This window comes from Lichenostomus cassidix, unplaced genomic scaffold, assembly GCF_008360975.1.
Source record: "Lichenostomus cassidix isolate B80296 unplaced genomic scaffold, HeHo_3.0 HiC_scaffold_36, whole genome shotgun sequence".
In the NCBI taxonomy this organism is placed as follows: domain Eukaryota; kingdom Metazoa; phylum Chordata; class Aves; order Passeriformes; family Meliphagidae; genus Lichenostomus; species Lichenostomus cassidix.
The window spans coordinates 235,965-255,388 of NW_028147270.1; the positions used below are offsets into that span (position 1 = coordinate 235,965).

The 19,424-nt window shown below is 37.0% G+C and overlaps 1 protein-coding gene across 4 annotated transcripts in view; it reads right to left on the reverse strand.

Moving 5' to 3' along the window:
• The window catches only part of RBM23 (RNA binding motif protein 23), a 32,497-nt gene that overhangs the window by 4,074 nt on the left and 8,999 nt on the right, over positions 1-19,424 (reverse strand). For all 4 annotated transcript variants that reach the window (XM_085044421.1, XM_085044423.1, XM_085044419.1 and 1 more), the window contains exons 7-13: positions 18,252-18,374; positions 16,061-16,114; positions 13,328-13,445; positions 10,333-10,485; positions 7,077-7,214; positions 4,926-4,991; positions 2,011-2,242 (exon numbers count right to left, since the gene is read on the reverse strand). In XM_085044421.1, the coding sequence (XP_084900547.1) occupies positions 2,011-2,242; positions 4,926-4,991; positions 7,077-7,214; positions 10,333-10,485; positions 13,328-13,445; positions 16,061-16,114; positions 18,252-18,374 (884 nt within the window). The remainder of the gene's footprint in view (positions 1-2,010; positions 2,243-4,925; positions 4,992-7,076; positions 7,215-10,332; positions 10,486-13,327; positions 13,446-16,060; positions 16,115-18,251; positions 18,375-19,424) is intronic.

The following is a 19,424-nucleotide window of genomic DNA, read 5'->3' on the forward strand; positions in this document are numbered from 1 at the left end:
ACCTCAAAAACCCCAAAAACATCCAAATTCCCATTAAAAAAACCCCAAAAATGACAAAATTGCACCAAAAAACGCCACAATTGCCACCAAAAAAATCGAAACAGTATCAAAAATTGCCTCAAAATCACACCTGGGGAGCCAAAAAAATCCCAAAAATCCGAGTCAGAAACCCAAAAAATCCCAAAAAACCCAAAAAGTTCCCAAAAATCAGAGTTACGAACCCAAAAAAATCCCAAAAAATCCAAAAAATCCCCAAAATCAGAGTCAAAAATGCAAAAATATTCCAAAAATCTGAGTTAAAAAATCCCAAAAAAATCCAAAATCACCCCAAAACTGCCCCAGGTGTGCCCAGGTGTGACTCAGGTGTATCTCAGGTGTGCTCAGGTGACCCAAAATCCCCCAAAACCTCCCAAAAATCCCCCAAAATCACCCGAAACCCTGCCCCAGGTGTATCTCAGGTGACCCAAAATCTCCCAAAAGCCCCCAAAATCCCCAAATTTCCCCCAAAATCCCCAAATTTTCCCCAAATTTCTCACCCTCGGCCAGCTTGGCCATCAGCTGCAGCCTGCCAGGTGTGCCCAGGTGTGCCCAGGTGACCCAAAATCTCCCAAAAACCCCCAAAAATCCCCCAAAATCAGCCCAAAACTGCCCCAGGTGTGTCTCAGGTGTGTCCAGGTGTGTCTCAGGTGTGCTCAGGTGACCCAAAATCCCCCAAAATTCACCTCGCCGCTTGGCCATCACCAGCCCATGCCCAGGTGACCCAAAATCACCCAAAATCTCCCCAAAATCACCCTAAAACTGCCCCAGGTGTGTCTCAGGTGTGCCCAGGTAACACAGGTGATCCAAAAACTGCCCCAAAATCACCCAAAATCACCCAAAAATCTCCCAAAAATCATCCAAAATCACCCGAAACCCTGCCCCAGGTGTATCTCAGGTGACCCAAAATCTCCCAAAACCCCCCAAAATCCCCAAATTTTCCCCCAAAATCTCACCCTTGGCCAGCTTGGCCATCAACTGCAGCCTGCCAGGTGTGCCCAGGTGACCCAAAATCTCCCAAAAACCCCCAAAAATCCCCCAAAACACCCAAAACCCCCAGGTGTGCCCAGGTGTGCCCAGGTGTGCCCAGGTGACCCCAAAACCCCCAAAACCCCCAAAAACCCCCAAAACACCCAAACCCCCCCAACCAACCCAAAACACCCCAAAATCTCCCAAAAATCCCCAAAATTCCCCCAAATTTCTCACCCTCGGCCAGCTTGGCCACCAGCCGCAGCCTGCCAGGTGTGCCCAGGTGACCCAAAACACCCCAAAATCCCCCAAAACACCCAAAACCCCCACCCAAACAACCAAACACAACCCAAAAACCCCCAAAACACCAAAACACCCAAAACCACCCAAAAACCCCCACCCCACCCCACAACCACCACCCAACCCAAAACCCCCAAAAACCCCCAAAACCCCCAAAACACCCAAACCCCCCCAACCACGTGACCCAAAACCCCCCAAAATCCCCAAATTTTCCCCCAAAATCTCACCCTCGGCCAGCTTGGCCATCAGCTGCAGCCTGCCAGGTGTGCCCAGGTGTGCCCAGGTGACCCAAAATCCTCCAAAATCCCCAAAATTCCCCCAAAATCTCCCAAAATTCCCCCAAAATCTCACCCTCGGCCAGCTTGGCCACCAGCTGCAGCCTCCCAGGTGTGACTCAGGTGTGCCCAGGTGACCCAAAACCCCCCAAAATCCCCAAATTTCCCCCAAAATCTCACCCTCGGCCAGCTTGGCCATCAGCTGCAGCCTGCCAGGTGTGCCCAGGTGTGCCCAGGTGTGCCCAACCCCAAACCCCCCAAACAAAACCACCCACCCAACCACCCCAGGTGTGCCCAGGTGACCCCAAACCCCCCAAATTTCCCCCAAAATCTCACCCTCGGCCAGCTTGGCCATCAGCTGCAGCCTGCCAGGTGTGCCCAGGTGTGCCCAGGTGACCCCAAACCCCCCAAAAATCCCCCAAAATCTCACCCTCGGCCAGCTTGGCCATCAGCTGCAGCCTCCCCGCGGCCGTCCCCAGCTCCGGCTCCTCCCCGCAGGAAGCCACGCCCCCCGCAGGTGCGCTGGCCACGCCCTCGGGGAAGGTGACGTCACTGGAGCCGTCGGGTCGCTCGCTCACCTGGCCGACGCGCATCGGCCGCCCGGCGAGTTCGAAACCGTTCAGCTGCTCCAGGGCGCGGCGAGCGCACTCCGAGTCCTGGAACTGCAAATTGGGGACAGGTGAGAACACCTGGGGACAGGTGAGGGGAAAAAATGGGGAAAAAATGGGGAAAATCGGTGAAAAAATGACAAAAATCGGTGAAAAAATGGGGAAAATCGGTGAAAAAATGAGGATTTTAGACCAAAAAATGGGGAAAATTGACCCAAAAATGAGGAGGCGAGCGCACTCCGAGTCCTGGAACTGCACAGAAAATACAGGTGAGATCACCTGGGGACAGGTGAGACAAAATTCTGAGGAGGAATGATGAAAAAATGGGGAAAATCGAGGGAAAAATGGGGAAAATCGGTGAAAAAATGAAGTTTCTAGGGGAAAAAATGGGGATTTTAGAGGGAAAAATGGGATTTTTGGAGGATTTTTGAGTCACCTGGGAACACCTGGGGACAGGTGAAGGGAAAAAATGGGGAGAAATGGTGAAAATCGGTGAAAAAAAGGGGATTTTAGAGGAAAAAATGTTGAAAAAATGGGGATTTTTAGGGGGAAAAATGGGATTTTTGGGTTACCTGGGGACAGGTGAGGGGAAAAAAATCGGTGAAAAAATGGTGAAAATTGGGGAAAAAATAGGAAGAAACAGAAAAAAAAGAGTTTTCTAGGTGAAAAAATGGGGATTTTTGGGGTCAAAATGGATTTTGGGGTGAAAAAGGTGGATTTTGGGTCTCCTGGCAGCTCGAAGCCATTCAGCTGCTCCAGGGCGCGGCGAGCGCACTCCGAGTCCTGGAACTGCAAAGTGGGGACAGGTGAGGACAGGTGAGAACACCTGGGGACAGGTGAGGTGGAGTTTTGGGGAGAAATGGTGAAAAAATGACGAAAATCGGTGAAAAAATGACAAAAATCGGTGAAAAAATGAGGATTTTAGACCAAAAAATGGGGAAAATTGACCCAAAAATGAGGAGGCGAGCGCACTCCGAGTCCTGGAACTGCAAATTGGGGACAGGTGAGATCACCTGGGGACAGGTGAGGGGAAAAAATGGGGAAAAAATGGGGAAAATCGGTGAAAAAATGAGGTTTCTAGGTGAAAAAATGGTGAAAAAAGGAGGAAAAATGGTGAAAAAATGGGGATTTTGGAAGAAAAAATGGGATTTTTGGGTGACCTGAGAACACCTGGGGACAGGTGAGGACAAGTGGGGTGAAAAAATGGGGAAAAAATGGGGAAAATCGGTGAAAAAATGAGGTTTCTAGGGGAAAAAATGGGGATTTTAGAGGGAAAAATGGGATTTTTGGGTCACCTGAGTACACCTGGGGACAGGTGAGGTGAAAAAATGGGGAAAATCGGTGAAAAAATGGGGATTTTGGAAGAAAAAATGGGATTTTTGGGTCACCTGGGCACACCTGGGGACAGGTGGGAAAAAATTCTGGGGAGAAATGGTGAAAAAATGAGAAAAATTGGTGGAAAAATGGGGAAAATCGGTGAAAAAATGAGGTTTTTAGGGGAAAAAATGGTGAAAAAATGGGATTTTTGGAGGATTTTTGAGTCACCTGGGAACACCTGGGGTGAAAAAATGGGGAAAAATGGGGAAAATCGACCCAAAAATGAGTTTTCTAGGTGAAAAAATGGGGAAAATCGGTGAAAAAATGGGGATTTTAGAGGGAAAAATGGGATTTTTGGAGGTTTTTTTGATCAAAAATTGCAAAAAAATCACAGAAAAATCCCAGAAAAACCTGCAAAAATCCTGAAAAAAAATCCCCAAAAAATCGGAAAAAATCCCCAAAAAATCCTCGACCAAATTCCACCCAAAATTCCCAAAAATCCCCAAAAATTCCCGAAATTCGCCCAAAAAATTACAAAAAAAATCCCCCAAAAATTAAATAAAAATCTGAAAAAAATCCCAAAAAATCTGAAAAAAAATCTGAAAAAAAATCCCAAAAAATCCCCAAAAATTCCAGGAAAAATCCTCAACCAAATTCCACCCAAAATTCTCCAAAATCCCCCAAAAAATTACAAAAAAATTCCCCAAAAAATTGCAGAAAAATCCTAAAAAAATCCTAAAAAAATTTTTTAAAAAATCCAAAAAAAATCTGAAAAGAATCCCAAAAAATCCCCAAAAGTCCCTCAACCAAATTCCACCCCAAAAATTCCCAAAAATCCCCCAAAAAATTACAAAAAAAAATCCCCAAAAATTCCAAAAAAATCACAGAAAAATCCCAGAAAAACCTGAAAAAAATCCTGAAAAAAATCCCCAAAAAATCGGAAAAAATCCCCAAAAATTCCTCAACCAAATTCCACCCCAAAAATTCCCAAAAATCCCCAAAAATTCCCCAAATTCGCCCAAAAAATTACAAAAAAATCCCCCCAAAAAATTAAATAAAAATCTCAAAAAAATCCCAAAAAATCCCCAAAAATTACCAAAAAATCCCCAAAAAATCCCAGAAAAATCTGAAAAAAAATTTTTAAAAAAATCCCCAAAAATCCCCTAAAAATCCTCAAAAATCCTCCAAATATTAAAAAACAAATCCTCAAAAAATCGCAGAAAAACCTGAAAAAAAACCTGAAAAAAAATCCGAAAAAAATCCCAAAAAATCCCCAAAAATTAGAAAAAAATCCCCAAAAAATCCCAGAAAAAATCTGAAAAAAATTGAAAAAAAATCCCCAAAAATTCCTCAAGCAAATTCCACCCAAAAAATTCCCAAAAATTCCCAAAATTCCCCAAATTTCCCCCAAAACACTCACGGTGATGAATCCATAGCCTTTGGACTGTCCAGTGTCAGGATCTCTCATCAGCACAATGTTGTCGATCTGGAAATAAAAAAAAATTAAAATTTCATTAAAGTTGACCCAAAATTTGGAAAATTCGACCCAAAATTTGGGGAAATCGACACAAAATTGAAGAAAATCGACCCAAAAGTAGCAAAAATTAACCCAAAGTTTGGAAAAATTGACTGAAAAATTGAGAATTTGAACCGAAATTCGGAAAAATTGACCCAAAATTTGGTAAAATTGACCCCAAATTCGTTAAAATCAACCCAAAATTTGGGAAAATTTACCCCAAATTTGGACAAATTGACCCAAAATTTGGAAAATTCGACCCAAAATTTGGGGAAATTGATCCAAAATTTGGAAAATTCGACCCAAAATTTGGGAAATTTGACCCAAAATTTGGGAAATTCGACCCAAAATTTGGGAAATTCGACCCAAAATTTGGAAAATTTGATCCAAAATTGGGGAAAATCCACCCAAAAAAATCAGAAAAAAATCTTCCCAAAAATGAAAAAAAAAAAATCGAAAAAAATCCCCCAAAAAATCAGAAAAAAATCTCCAAAAAGTCCCCAAAAAATTCCCAAAAAATCAGAAAACAGAAAAAAATCCAAAAATCCGAAAAAAATCCAAAAAAAATCCGAAAAAAATCTGAAAAAAATCAGGAAAAAATCAGAAAAAAATCAGAAAAAAATCAGAAAAAAATCAGAAAAAAATCCCAAAACCTCCCAAAAATTCCCAAAAAATCAGAAAAAAATCAGAAAAAAGTCAGAAAAAAAATCAGAAAAAAAACAGGAAAAAATCAGAAAAAATTCCCAAAAAATCAGAAAAAATCCCAAAAAATGAGGAAAAAATCAGGAAAAAAATGCCGAAAAAATCATTAAAAAATCCAGAAAATAATCAGAAAAAATTCCCAAAAAATGAGGGAAAAATCAGGAAAAAACCCAAAAAAAATCCCTAAAAAATCCCCAAAAAATCAGAAAAAAATCAGAAAAAAATCAGAAAAAAATCAGAAAAAAATCAGAAAAAAATCAGAAAAAAATCAGAAAAAAATCCCAAAAACTTCCAAAAATCCCCAAAAATTCCCAAAACCCCCCAAACTGCCCCCCAGGTGTTCCCACCTTGCCGAAAGGCTCGAAGATCCCCCAAAAACCCCAAAGTATTGGAAAAAAAATGGAAAAAAATCCCAAAAAATTCCCCGAAAAATCAGAAAAAAATCCCAAAAAATCAGAAAAAAAATCAGAAAAAATCCCCAAAAAAATCCCAAAAAATCAGAAAACAGGAAAAAATCCAAAAATCTGAAAAAAATCCGAAAAAAATCCGAAAAAAATCAGAAAAAAATCATTTAAAAAGTCAGAAAAAAATCAGAAAAAAATCCCAAAAACTCCCAAAAATCCCAAAAATCCCCAAAAATTCCCAAATCCCCCAAACTGCCCCCCAGGTGTTCCCACCTTGCCGAAAGGCTCGAAGATCCCCAAAAATCCTAAAATATTAAAAAAAAATCGAAAAAAAATCAGAAAAAATTCCCCGAAAAATCAGAAAAAAATTGGGAAAAAATCAGGAAAAAAATCAGAAAAAATTCCAAAAAAAATCAGAAAAAACTCCCAAAAACTCAGAAAAAACTCAGAAAAAACCTCAGAAAAAACTCAGAAAAATATCAGAACAAATTGCCAAAAAATCAGAAAAAAATCAGAAAAAAATCCCAAAAAATGAGGAAAAAATCAGGAAAAAATGCCTAAAAAATCATTAAAAAATCATTTAAAAAGTCAGAAAAAAATCAGCAAAAATCCCCAAAAAATCAGAAAAAATTCCCAAAAAATTCCCAAAAAATCCGAAAAAAATCCGAAAAAATCCCCAAAAAATCCCAAAAAATCAGAAAAAAATCAGAAAAAATCCCCCCAAAAAAATCCCTAAAAAATCCCAAAAAAATCCGAAAAAAATCCGAAAAAAATCAGAAAAAAATCCCAAAAAATCCCTAAAAAATCCCTAAAAAATCCCAAAAAAATCCCTAAAAAATCTGAAAAAAATCCGAAAAAAATCAGAAAAAATCCCTAAAAAATCCCAAAAATCCCCAAAAATTCCCAAAATTCCCCCAAACCCCCCAAACTGCCCCCCAGGTGTTCCCACCTTGCCGAAAGGCTCGAAGATCCCCCTGAGCATCTCCTTGGTGATGTTGCAGTGCAGAGAGCCGACGTAGAGCCGCACGGGGCCTCCCGAGCCCTTCTGCAGGGGAGCTGCCATGGCCGCCAGGCGGTTCTTTTCTGCCTGAAAATGGAAAATTTGGTGAGTTTTGGGGAAAAAACGGGGAAATTCGGTGAAAAAATGACGAAAATCGGTGAAAAAATGGGGAAAATCGACCCAGAAATGGCTGAGATAGACCCAAAAATGGGGAAAATCGACCCAAAAATGGGAAAAAATGGGAAAAAATGGGGAAAAAATGGGGAAAAATTATTCATTTTGGTGAGTTTTGGGGAAAAAATGGAGAAAATGGGTGAAAAAATGACGAAAATTGGTGAAAAAATGGGGAAAATCGACCCAAAACCAGGGAAAATCGACCCAAAAATGGGAAAAAATGGGAAAAAATGGGGAAAAAATGGGGAAAATTGGTGAAAAAATGACAAAAATCTGTGAAAAAATGGGGAAAGTTGACCCAAAAATGGGGAAAATCGACCCAGAAATGGGGGAAAATGGGAAAAAATGGTGAAAAAAAAGGGGAAAATAGGTGAAAAAATGGGGAAAATCGAGCAAAAAATGGGGAAAATTCAGCCTGAAATTGATAAAATTCAGAAAAAATGGGGAAATTCGGTGAAAAAATGACGAAAATCGGCCCAGAAATGGGGAAAAAATGGGGAAAAATGGGAAAAAATGGTGAAAAAAGGGGGAAAATTGGTGAAAAAATGGGGAAAATTGAGCCAAAAACGTGGAAAATTCAGCCTGAAATTGATGAAATTTGGAAAAAATGGGGAAAAATGGTGAAAAAATGGGGAAAAGTGACCCAAAAATGGGGAAAATCGACCCAAAACTGGGTTTCCCGAGCCCTTCTGCAGGGGAGCTGCCATGGCTGCCAGGCGGTTCTTCTCTGCCTTAAATTGGGGAAAAATGGGGAAAAATATTAATTTGGGTGAGTTTGGGGGAAAAAACTGTGAAAATCGGGGAAAAAATGGGGAAAATCGACCCAGAAATGGCTGAGATAGACCCAAAAATGGGGAAAATCGACCCAAAAATGGGAAAAAATGGGAAAAAATGGGGAAAAAATGGGGAAAAATTATTCATTTTGGTGAGTTTTGGGGAAAAAATGGAGAAAATGGGTGAAAAAATGACGAAAATCGGTGAAAAAATGGGGAAAATCGACCCAAAACCAGGGAAAATCGACCCAAAAATGGGAAAAAATGGGAAAAAATGGGGAAAAAATGGGGAAAATTGGTGAAAAAATGACAAAAATCTGTGAAAAAATGGGGAAAGTTGACCCAAAAATGGGGAAAATCGACCCAGAAATGGGGGAAAATGGGAAAAAATGGTGAAAAAAAAGGGGAAAATAGGTGAAAAAATGGGGAAAATCGAGCAAAAAATGGGGAAAATTCAGCCTGAAATTGATAAAATTCAGAAAAAATGGGGAAATTCGGTGAAAAAATGACGAAAATCGGCCCAGAAATGGGGAAAAAATGGGGAAAAATGGGAAAAAATGGTGAAAAAAGGGGGAAAATTGGTGAAAAAATGGGGAAAATTGAGCCAAAAACGTGGAAAATTCAGCCTGAAATTGATGAAATTTGGAAAAAATGGGGAAAAATGGTGAAAAAATGGGGAAAAAAGAGGAAAAAATGGAGAAAATGGGGAAAAAATTGGGAAAATCAGTGAAAAAATGGGGAAAATTGGTGAAAAAATGGAGAAAATCGGTGAAAAAATGGGGAAAATCGACCCAAAACCAGGGAAAATCGACCTAAAAATGGGGAAAATTGACCCAAAAATGGGGAAAATGGGGAAAAAATGGGGAAAATCAGTGAAAAAATGGCGAAATTAGAGCAAAAAATGGGGAAAATCGACCCAAAAATGGGGAAAAATGGGAAAAAATGGTGAAAAAATGGGGAAAATCGAGCAAAAAATGGGGAAAATTCAGCCTGAAATTGATGAAATTTGGAAAAAATGGGGAAAATCAGTGAAAAAATGGGGAAAACAGAGCGAAAAATGGGGAAAAAAAGGTGAAAAAATGGGGAAAAAATGGTGAAAATCGACCCAAAAATGACCAAGATAGACCCAAAAAATTCCCAAAAATCCTAAAAATCCCAACTGGTTTCTCTAAAGGTCCTGAAACGTCCCAAAAAACATAAAAAACTTGGAAAAAATTCCGGAAAAAAATCGAAAAAATCGAAAAAATCCGAAAAAAATCCCAAAAAATTAAAAAAAAAAAGTTAAAAAATTCCAAAAAAAAATCAAAAAAAAATCGAAAAAATTCCCGAAAAATTCCCAAAATCCCCCAAATCCCCGGAAGTCTCACCTGGGATGCCTGGACGATGATTGGCACCACCTGGAATTTGAGAAAATTCGGGAAAAATCCCAAAAAATTGAAAAAAATTCAAAAAAACCCCTAAAAAATCGAAAAAAAATAAAAAAAAAATTTAAAAAAATCGGAAAAATTCCCAAAAAATTCCCAAAATTCCCAAAAAGCCTGGAAATCTCACCTGGGAGGCCTGGATGATGATTGGCTCCATTTAGAATTTGGGAAAAATCAAAAAAAACCCAAAAAAATCACCAAAAAATTGAAAAAAATCGAAAAAAAATCCAAAAAAAATCGAAAAAATTCCCAAAAATTCCCAAAAAATTCCCAAAAAATTCCCCAAATTCCTGGAAAGCTCACCTGAGATGCCTGGATGATGATGGGCTCCATTTGGAATTTACAAAGGTTTGAAAAAAATTCCAAAAAATCACAAAAAAATCGAAAAAAATCACAAAAAAATCCAAAAAAATTCCAAAAAAATCGGAAAAATTCCCAAAAAATTCCCAAAAAATTCCCAAAAAAATTCCCAAAAATTCCCCAACTCACCTGTGATGCCTGGACGATGATGGGCACCATTCAGGGATTAGGAAAACTTCCAAAAAACTCCCAAAAAATCGTAAAAAATCACCAAAAAAATCGAAAAAATTCCAAAAAAATTCCAAAAAAAATCGGAAAAATTCCCAAAAAATTCCCAAAAAATTCCCAAAAATTCCCGGAAATCTCACCTGTGAGGCCTGGACGATGATTGGCACCACTTGCAATGTGAGAAAATTTGAAAAAAATCCGAAAAAATTGAAAAAAATCCAAAAAAAATCGAAAAAAATCCCAAAAAATTCCCAAAAAATTCCCAAAAAATTCCCAAAAAATTCCCAAAATTCCCGGAAGTCTCACCTGGGACGCCTGGACGATGATGGGCACGCCCAGCAGGCGCTGGCCTGTCAGGCCAATGGCCAAAGGAACGGATTGGATCTCACAGAATTCCACGTAAGCAATTCCCTTGGAGCGACGGGAATTCCTGTCCGAGATGATCCGAACGTCACGGACCTGGGAGAGAGAAAAATTAGGATTTTGGGGATTTTTTGGGAATTTTTTGGGAATTTTTGGCTTTTTTTTTGAGATTTCGGGGATTTTTTTTTCCATTTTTTCTGATTTTTTTGGCTTTTTTTTTGGCATTTTTTGAGCATTTTTTGGGCATTTTTTGGGCATTTGTTTCTTTTTTTCTTATTTTTTGAGCATTTTTTGGTGATTTTTGTCTGAATTTTTTTGGCTTTTTTGGGGGATTTTTTTTGGGATTTTTTATGATTTTTTTGGTATTTTTTGGCTTTTTTTAGTGACTTTTTCTGATTTTTTGGAGATTTTTTTCGATTTTTTTGGGCATTTTTTGGTGATTTTTTAGTGATTTTTTCTGATTTTTTTGGGATTTTTAATGATTTTTTGGGCATTTTTTGGCATTTTTTAGTGATTTTTTTCTGATTTTTTTCATGGATCTGACAGGAGAGAAATTGAGAATTTTGGGGGATTTTTAGGAATTTTTTGGGAATTTTTGGGGGATTTTTTGGCTTTTTTTTGTGATTTTTTTTGGGCATATTTTTGGGATTTTTTTCCATTTTCTGGGGGATTTTTTGGCATTTTTTTGGAACTTTTTTCGAGTTTTTTGGGGCATTTTTTTTGTCATTTTTTCTGATTTTTTTCCGATTTGTTTGGGTTTTTTTGGTGATTTTTTGCGATTTTTTTCTGATTTTTTGGGGGTTTTTTTCTCTTTTTTTTGGCATTTCTTCATAATTTTTTTTTAGTTTTTGGAATTTTTTAAAAGATTTTTTTGGGGATTTTTTAAATGACTTTTTTTACAATTTATTTTTGGGGAGCTTTTATTATTTTTGAGGGAATTTTGGATTCTCTTGGAGCAACAGGAATTCCTGTCCGAGATGATCTGAACGTCTCGGACCTGCCAGGGAGAGAGAATTTGGGAATGTTTGGGGGTTTTTTGGGATTTTTTTGGAATTTTTTTGTGATTTTTTGGAGATTTTTTCTGATTTTTTGGGCATTTTTTGGTGATTTTTTTCCATTTTTTGGGCTTTTTTTTTTGATTTTGGGTCAATTTTTTCGTGATTTTTTTGTGATTTTTTAAAATTTTTGTTGGATTTTTGGGGCATTTTTAAGAGATTTTCTTCCACTTTTTCTGATTTTGGCTTTTTTTTTTCTATTTTCTTTTTCAATTTTCAGGTTTGGGTTTTTTCATTATTTTTCTGATTTTTTTTGGCTTTTTTATGATTTTTTTTTGTTTTGTTTTTTTAAATTTTTTTCAGATTTTTTTCTCATTTTTTTCAGACTTTTTTCCATTTTTTCCTGATTTTTTTGCATTTTTGGTGATTTTTTTTGGTTTTTTCTCTGATTTTTTTGGCATTTCTTTGTCATTTTTTTCGATTTTTTTTCCCGACTTTTTGGCCATTTTTTGGTGATTATTTTCCATCATTTTCTGATTTTTTTGGCATTTTTATCTGATTTTTTAATTTTTTTCCCAATTTTTTGCGGATTTTCTTGGAATTTTTTTTTTTGGGGTTTTTTTCCTGATTTTTGTTGGGAATTCCTGTCCAAGATGATCCGGACGTCTTGGATCTGCCAGGGAAAAATTGGGGGAAATTTGGGTTTTTTGGGATTTTTTTGGAATTTTTTGGGATTTTTTAAGAGGTTTTGGGGATTTTTTTCCTTTTTTTTTTGGCATTTTTTGGGGATTTTTTCTGATTTTTTGGGCATTTTTTGGTGATTTTTTTGGGTTTTTTCTGATTTTTTTTGTGATTTTTTTTGGCATTTTTTTCTGATTTTTTTTTCAATTTTTTTGTGATTTTTTAGGGATTTTTTTGTGACTTTTTTTGGCGTTTTTTTGCATTTTTTCTGATTTTTTTTTTCAATTTTTTGGCGATTTTTTAGGGATTTTTTCTGACTTTTTTTGGCATTTTTTTTACATTTTTTCTGATTTTTTTCGGATTTTTTGGCATTTTTTCATAATTTTTTTCTGATTTTTTTGGCTTTTTTTTTTTCTGTTTTATTTGAATTTTTTGGCATTTTTTCTTGATTTTTTTTTTTATTTTTTGGAGATTTTTTAAATGGTTTTTTAGAGATTTTTTGACGATTTTTTGGAGATTTTTAAATTATTTTCTGGGATTTATTTTTGGAAGCTTTTCTTTAATTTTTGAGGGAATTTTGGATGTTTTTAGAGCGACAGGAATTCCTGTCCGAGATGATCTGAACGTCACAGACCTGGGGAGAGAGAAAAATTGGGAATTTTGGGGGTTTTTTGGGAATTTTTTGGGATTTTTTTGGATCACTTTTTCCATAATTTTTTAGGAATTTTTGTGGAGTTGTTTTTGGCTCTTTTAGGATTTTCTGGGGATTTTTGGAAGATTTCTCATGATTTTTTTTTTGGGATTTTAAATGATTTTTTTTTTGGAATTTTACTTTCGGAGAATTTTCTGATTATTTTTTCTGGGGAGTTTTGATTTTTTTGGGGTTTTTTTTTATGGTTTTCTTCTATTTTTTGGAGGATTTTCGAAGGACTTTTTACCGTTTTTAACAATTTTTCGGCATTTTTTCAAGACTTTTAGCGGATTTTAAAATTTTTTTCTTAAATGACGTTTTCGGTTATTTTCGAGGATTTTTTGGAGAAATTTTTTTTTTTGCTTTTTTGATGATTTTTCATCGATTTTTTGGGGGTTTTTTTCCAACCCCAACCCCACATTTCGACCCGAAAACCCCAAAATTCCCCAAAATTCCCCAAAATTTCCCGGAATTTTCCGGAATTTCCCGGAATTTTCCGGAATTTTCTGGAATTTTCCGGAATTTCCCAGAATTTCCCGGAATTTTCCGGAATTTTCCGGAATTTTCCCACCTTTCCCACGGCGGAGAAGAAATCCTCGAGGTCTCTTGGTCGGATCCTGGCGGCGAGCTGCATGCAGAACACCGTCCTGGCGTCCCTCTCCTCGGGGCTCAGCGACCCCAGCGGCTCCCTGGAATGAGGAAATTCCCAAATTTTGGAAAATTCCGGGAAATTCCGGAAAATTCCGGAAAAAACGGCGCGAAAATCGGGCGAAAAACAGCGAAAATCGAGCGAAAATCGACCCAAAACCACCAAAAAATGGAGCTGAAAAGAGCCAAACTGGAGTTAAGATATTCCCTGGAATGAGAAAAGTCCCAAATTTTGGGAAATTCCAGAAAAATCCAGAAAATTCTGGAAAAAACGGCGTGAAAATAGAGCGAAAAATGGCGAAAATTGACACAAAATGAGCGAAAATCAACCCAAAAATGGATCAAAATTGCCCCGAAATGGAGCTGAAATAACCACTGGAATCAAGAAATTCCAGAACTCTGGAAAATTCTGGAAAATTCCGGAAAATTCCAGAAATTTCCGGGAAATTCCGGGAAAAAATTCCAAAAATTGGTGCAAAAATTAGACCCAAAAAGGCTCAAAATTGACCCAAAATATCCCCAAACTGTCCTGGCGTCCCTCTCCTCGGGGCTCAGCGACCCCAGAGGCTCCCTGGGATGGAAAATTCCGGAAATTTGGGGAATTTCCGGAAAATTCCGGAAAAATCCGCGCGAAAATCGGGCGAAAAACGGCAAAAATAGCAAAAAAATGGACCCAAAACGACTGAAATTCGACCCAAAATGGAGCTAAAAAGACCCAAAAGGGAATCTTGGGATCACAGAATTCCCAAATTTTGGGAAATTCCGGAAAAATCCTGAAAATTCCGGAAAAATCCGCGCGAAAATTGACCCAAAATCATCGAAAATGGACCCAAAAAGGCTCAAAATTGACCCAAAATGGAGCTAAAAAGACCCAAAATGGAGTTAAAATATTTTCTGCAATGACAGAATTCCCGAATTTTGGGAAATTCCGGAAAAATCCGGAAAAAATCCGGAAAATTCCGGAAAAAACGGCGCAAAAATCAGGCGAAAATGAGCAAAAATCGACCCAAAATGGCTCAAATTCAACCCAAAATTGAGCTAATGAAACCCAAAATGGAGTTGAAATAATCCCTGGAATGACAGAATTCCTGAAATTCTGGGAATTTCCAGGAAATTCCGGAAAATTACGGAAAAATCCGTGCGAAAATCAAGCAAAAAACGGTAAAAATTGGCCTAAATTTGCTCAAAATTGGCTCAAAAATGGCTCAAATCAGACCCAAAATGGAGTTGAAATATTCCCTGGAATGACAGAATTCCCAAATTTTGGGAAATTCCGGGAAAATCTAAGAAAATTCCGGAAAATTCCAGAAAAAAATCCCCAAAAACGGTGAGGAAATCGAATAGAAGTGGCGAAAATTAGACCTAAAATGGCTCAAAATTGACCCAAAATGGAGCTGAAAAGACCCAAAATGGAGTTAAAATATTCCCTGGAATGAGGAAATTCCCGAATTTTGGGAAATTTCGGAAAATTCTGGAAAATTCCAGAAAAAAAAGCGCGAAAATCGAGCGAAAAATGGGGAAAATTTTCCCCTTAAAAAGTCCATTTTTTCCCCAAAATTCCCATTTTTCTCCCAAATCCCCAAATTTTCCCTCAAAAAAATCCCAATTTTCCCCCCAAAATTCCCATTTTTTCCCCCTAAAAATCCACAATTTCCCTTTAAAAAAATCCAAATTTTCCCCTTTAAAAATTCCAATTTTTTTCTTTAAAAACTCCAATTTTCCCCCAAAATTCCCATTTTTCTCCCAAAATACCCAAATTTTTCCCTTAAAAAATTCTGATTTTTTTACTTTTAAAAATCAAAATTTTTACCCCAAAATTACCATTTTTTTCCCTTAAAAATCTCAATTTTCCCCCAAAATTCCCATTTTTTCCCCCAAAATCCCATTTTTCCCCAAAATTTCCTCCCCAAAAATTCCCATTTTTCTCTCAAAAAAATCCCAATTTTTCCCTTTAAAAATCCACATTTTTCCCTTAAAAATTCCTTTTTTCCCCAAAAATTCCCATTTTTCCACCAAATTTCCTCCCAAAATTCCCAAATTTCCCCCAAAATTTCCCATTTTTCCCCAAAAATTCCATTTTTTCCCCCAAATTTCTTCCCAAAATTCCCATTTTTTCCCAAAATTCCCTTTTTTTCCCCAAAATTCCCATTTTTTTCCCAATATTTTTCCCAAAATTCCCATTTTTTCCCAAGAAATCCCAAATTTTCTCCAAATTTCTTCCCAAATTCCCATTTTTTCCCCAAATAATTCCCATTTTTTCCCCAAAATTCCCAATTTTCCTCCCAAATCCCCAGATTTCTCCCTCAAAAAATCCAAATTTTCCCCTTAAAAATCCCAATTTTTCCCCAAAATTTCCCAAATTTCCTCCCAAATTCCCATTTTTTCCCCAAATAATTCCCATTTTTTCCCCAAAATCCCCATTTTCCCCCAAATTCCCATTTTTTCCCTTTAAAAATTTTATTTTTTCCCCAAAAATTCCCATTTTTCCCTTAAAAAATCCAAATTTTTCCCCCAAAATCCCTATTTTTTTCCCAAAATTCCCAATTTTTCTCCCAAATTTCTTCCCAAATTCCCATTTTTTCCCCAAATAATTCCCGTTTTTCCCCAAAATTCCCATTTTTTCCCCAAAATTCCCATTTTTTTCCCCATTTCTCACCTCCCAGGACTCTTCTCTCGATACAAAGGACTTTTGCTGTGACCAAAGCGACGCCTGAGGGGAAAAAAACCCAAAAAAATCAGGAAAATCCCAAAAATTCCAAAGTTTTTTAGGAATTTCAAGTTTTTTCCCAAAATTCCTATTTTTTCCCAGTAATTCCTATTTTTTTCCCCAAAAAAAAATCCTTTTTTTTACCCCAAAAAATCTATTTTTTAACCCCAAAAAACCAATTTTTTTCCCCAAAAATTCCCTTTTAACCCAAAAGATCAATTTTCCCAAAAATTCCAATTTTCCCCAAAAAATTCCATTTTCCCCAAAATTTTCCATTTTTCCCCAAAATATTCCATTTTTTTTCCAAAAAAAATTCCATTTTTTTACCCCAAAACTTTTTTCCCTGGGGGGGAAAAAAATCCCAAAAAAATCAATAAAATCCCCAAAATTCCAAGTTTTTTTAGGAATTTCAGGGTTTTTCCCAGAATTCCGCTTTTTCCCAAAAAATTCCTATTTTTTTTCCCCAAAAAATTCCTTTTTAACCCCAAAATGCATTTTTCCCCCAAAATTCAATTTTTCCCCAAAATTCCATTTTTAATCCCAAAATCAGCTTTTTCCCAAAAATATTCTATTTTTCACCCAAAAGTTTCCATTTTTTAAAATATTCAATTTTTCCAAAAAAATTCCATTTTTCAAAAATATTCCATTTTTCCCAAAATAATTCCTTTTTTTTTCCCCAAAAATTCCATTTTTTTCCCAGCGGGAAAAAAATCCCAAAAAAAATCAGGAAAATCCCCAAAATTCCAAAAGTTTTCCAGGAATTTCAAGTTGTTTTCCCAAAATTCTGCATTTTCCTTTAAATAATCCAATTTTTTCTGCAAAAATTCTATTTTTTTCTCATTTTTCCTCCCAAAAGTCACATTTTTTCCCTTAAAAATTCTTTTTTATCTAAAATCTCCATTTTTCCCCAAAATTCCCATTTTGATTTTTTTCCTCCAAAAATTCAATTTTTTTTCATTTTTTTCCTCCCAAAAACCACATTTTTTTTACTAAAAAATCCTTTTTTTCTCCATTTTTCCTCCTAAAAATCCCATTTTTCCTCCAAAAATTCAATTTTTTTTTCTATTTTTTCCCCCTAAAAACTCCATTTTTCCCCCAAAATTCCCATTTTTTTCCATTTTCTCCCCAAATTTTCCCAAATTCCCATTTTTTCTCCCAAAATTCCCCAAACCTGCTCCTCTCCCTGCTCTGCTCACAAAAATCACATTTTTCCACCCAAAAATCCCATTTTTCTCCATTTTTCCTCCTAAAAACTGCATTTTTTCTCCCAAAATTTCCACTTTTTCTCAAAAAACCAATTTTTTTCTCCATTTTTCCTCCAAAAATTCAATTTTTTTCTCATTTTCCCTCTCAAAAATCACATTTTTCCCCCTAAAATCTCCATTTTTCCCCCTAAAATCTCCGTTTTTTCACCTAAAACCTCCATTTTTTCTCCCAAAAATCCCAAATTTTCCCAAATTCTGGGTTTTTCTCCCCAAACCTGCTCCTCTCCTCTCTGCTCCTCCTCTCCCTGCTCTGCTCACAAAAATCACATTTTTTCAGCCAAAAACTTTTTTTCTTTTCCATTTTCTCCTAGAATTCCCATTTTTCTCCAGGAATTTTCCCAAATTCCTGCTTTTTCACCCCAAAAAATCCATTTTTCCAGAAATAATCCAATTTTTTCTCATTTTTCCTCCTAAAAATCACATTTTTTGCCTTAAAATCTCCATTTTTTCACCCAAAAACTCCATTTTTTTCCCCAAAATTCCCATTTTTTTTCCATTTTTCCCAAATTCCGTGTTTTTCTGCCCAAACCTGCTCCTCTCCTCTCTGCTCCTCCTCTCCCTGCTCTGCTCACAAAAACTCCATTTCTTCCCCCAAAAATCCCATTTTTTCACCCAAAATCCCATTTTTTCTCCCAAAAATTCCACTTTTTCTCCCAAAAATTCCACTTTTTCTCAAAAACCAATTTTTTCTCCCTTTAACCTCCAAAAATTCAATTTTTTTTCTCATTTTTCCTCCTAAAAATCACATTTTTTGCCTCAAAATCTCCATTTTTTCACCTAAAAACTCCATTTTTTCACCGAAAAACTCCATTTTTTTTCCTTTTTTCCCCAAATTTTCCCAAATTCCGAGTTTTTCTCCCCAAAATTCCCCAAACCTGCTCCTCTCCTCTCTGCTCCTCCTCTCCCTGCTGCGGCTCCTCCTCCTCTCCCTGCTGCGGCTGCGATGGCGACTGCGGCGGCTGCGGCTGCGGCTGCGGCGGCGACGCTCCCTGTCCCGGCTGAAGGAGACAGAATTCCCAAAATTTGACCCAAAATTTGGAAATTTCAGCCCGAAATTTGGGGGAGTCAAAAAAAACGGGAAGAAAATCGACCAAAGTAGCGAAAAATGGCGAAAAAATCGCTGAAAAATGAGGAATTTCAGCCCAAAATGCCCAAATTTCAGCCCAAAATCCAAAAATTTCTGCCCAAAATGCCCAAATTTCAGCCCAAAATCCCCAAATTTCAACCCAAAATCTAAGGATTTCCACCAAAAATCCCGATAAATCCCCAAATTTCAACCCAAAATCCCCAAATTTCAACCCAAAATCCCCAAATTTTAGCCCAAAAGCTCAAAATTTCAGCCCAAAATCCCCAAATTTCAACCCAAAATCCCCAAATTTGAGCCCAAATTAGCAGCTGCGGCTGCGGCGGCGACGATCCCGGTCTCGGCTGAAGGAGACAGAATTTGGGAAATTTGACCCAAAATTTAGAAATTTCGACCCGAAATTTGGGGGAGTCAAAAAAACCGCGAAGAAAATCGACCAAAGTAGCGAAAAATTGTGAAAAATTTGGTGTAATTTGGTCAATTTTGGCCCAAAATGTGTGAATTTCAGCCCAAAATTCCCAAAAAATCCCCAAATTTCAGCCCAAAATCCAAGAATTTCTACCCAAAATCCCCAAATTTCAGCCAAAAATGACCAATTCTAGCCCAAATTAGCGGCTGTGGCGATCCAAATCTCAGCTAAAGGAGACAGAATTTGGGAAATTTGACCCAAAATTTGGAAATTTCAGCCCAAAATTTGGGGGAGTCAAAAAAACCGCGAAGAAAATTGACCAAAGTAGTGAAAAATTGTGAAAAATTTGGTGTAATTTGGTCAATTTTGGCCCAAAATCCAAAAATTTCAACCCAAAATGCCCAAATTTCAGCCCAAAATCCAAGAATTTCTACCCAAAATCCCCAAATTTCAGCCCAAAATCCCCAAATTTCAACCAAAATCCCCAAAAAATCCCCAAATTTCAGCCCAAAATCCCCAAATTTCAGCCCAAAATTCCCAAAAAATCCCCAAATT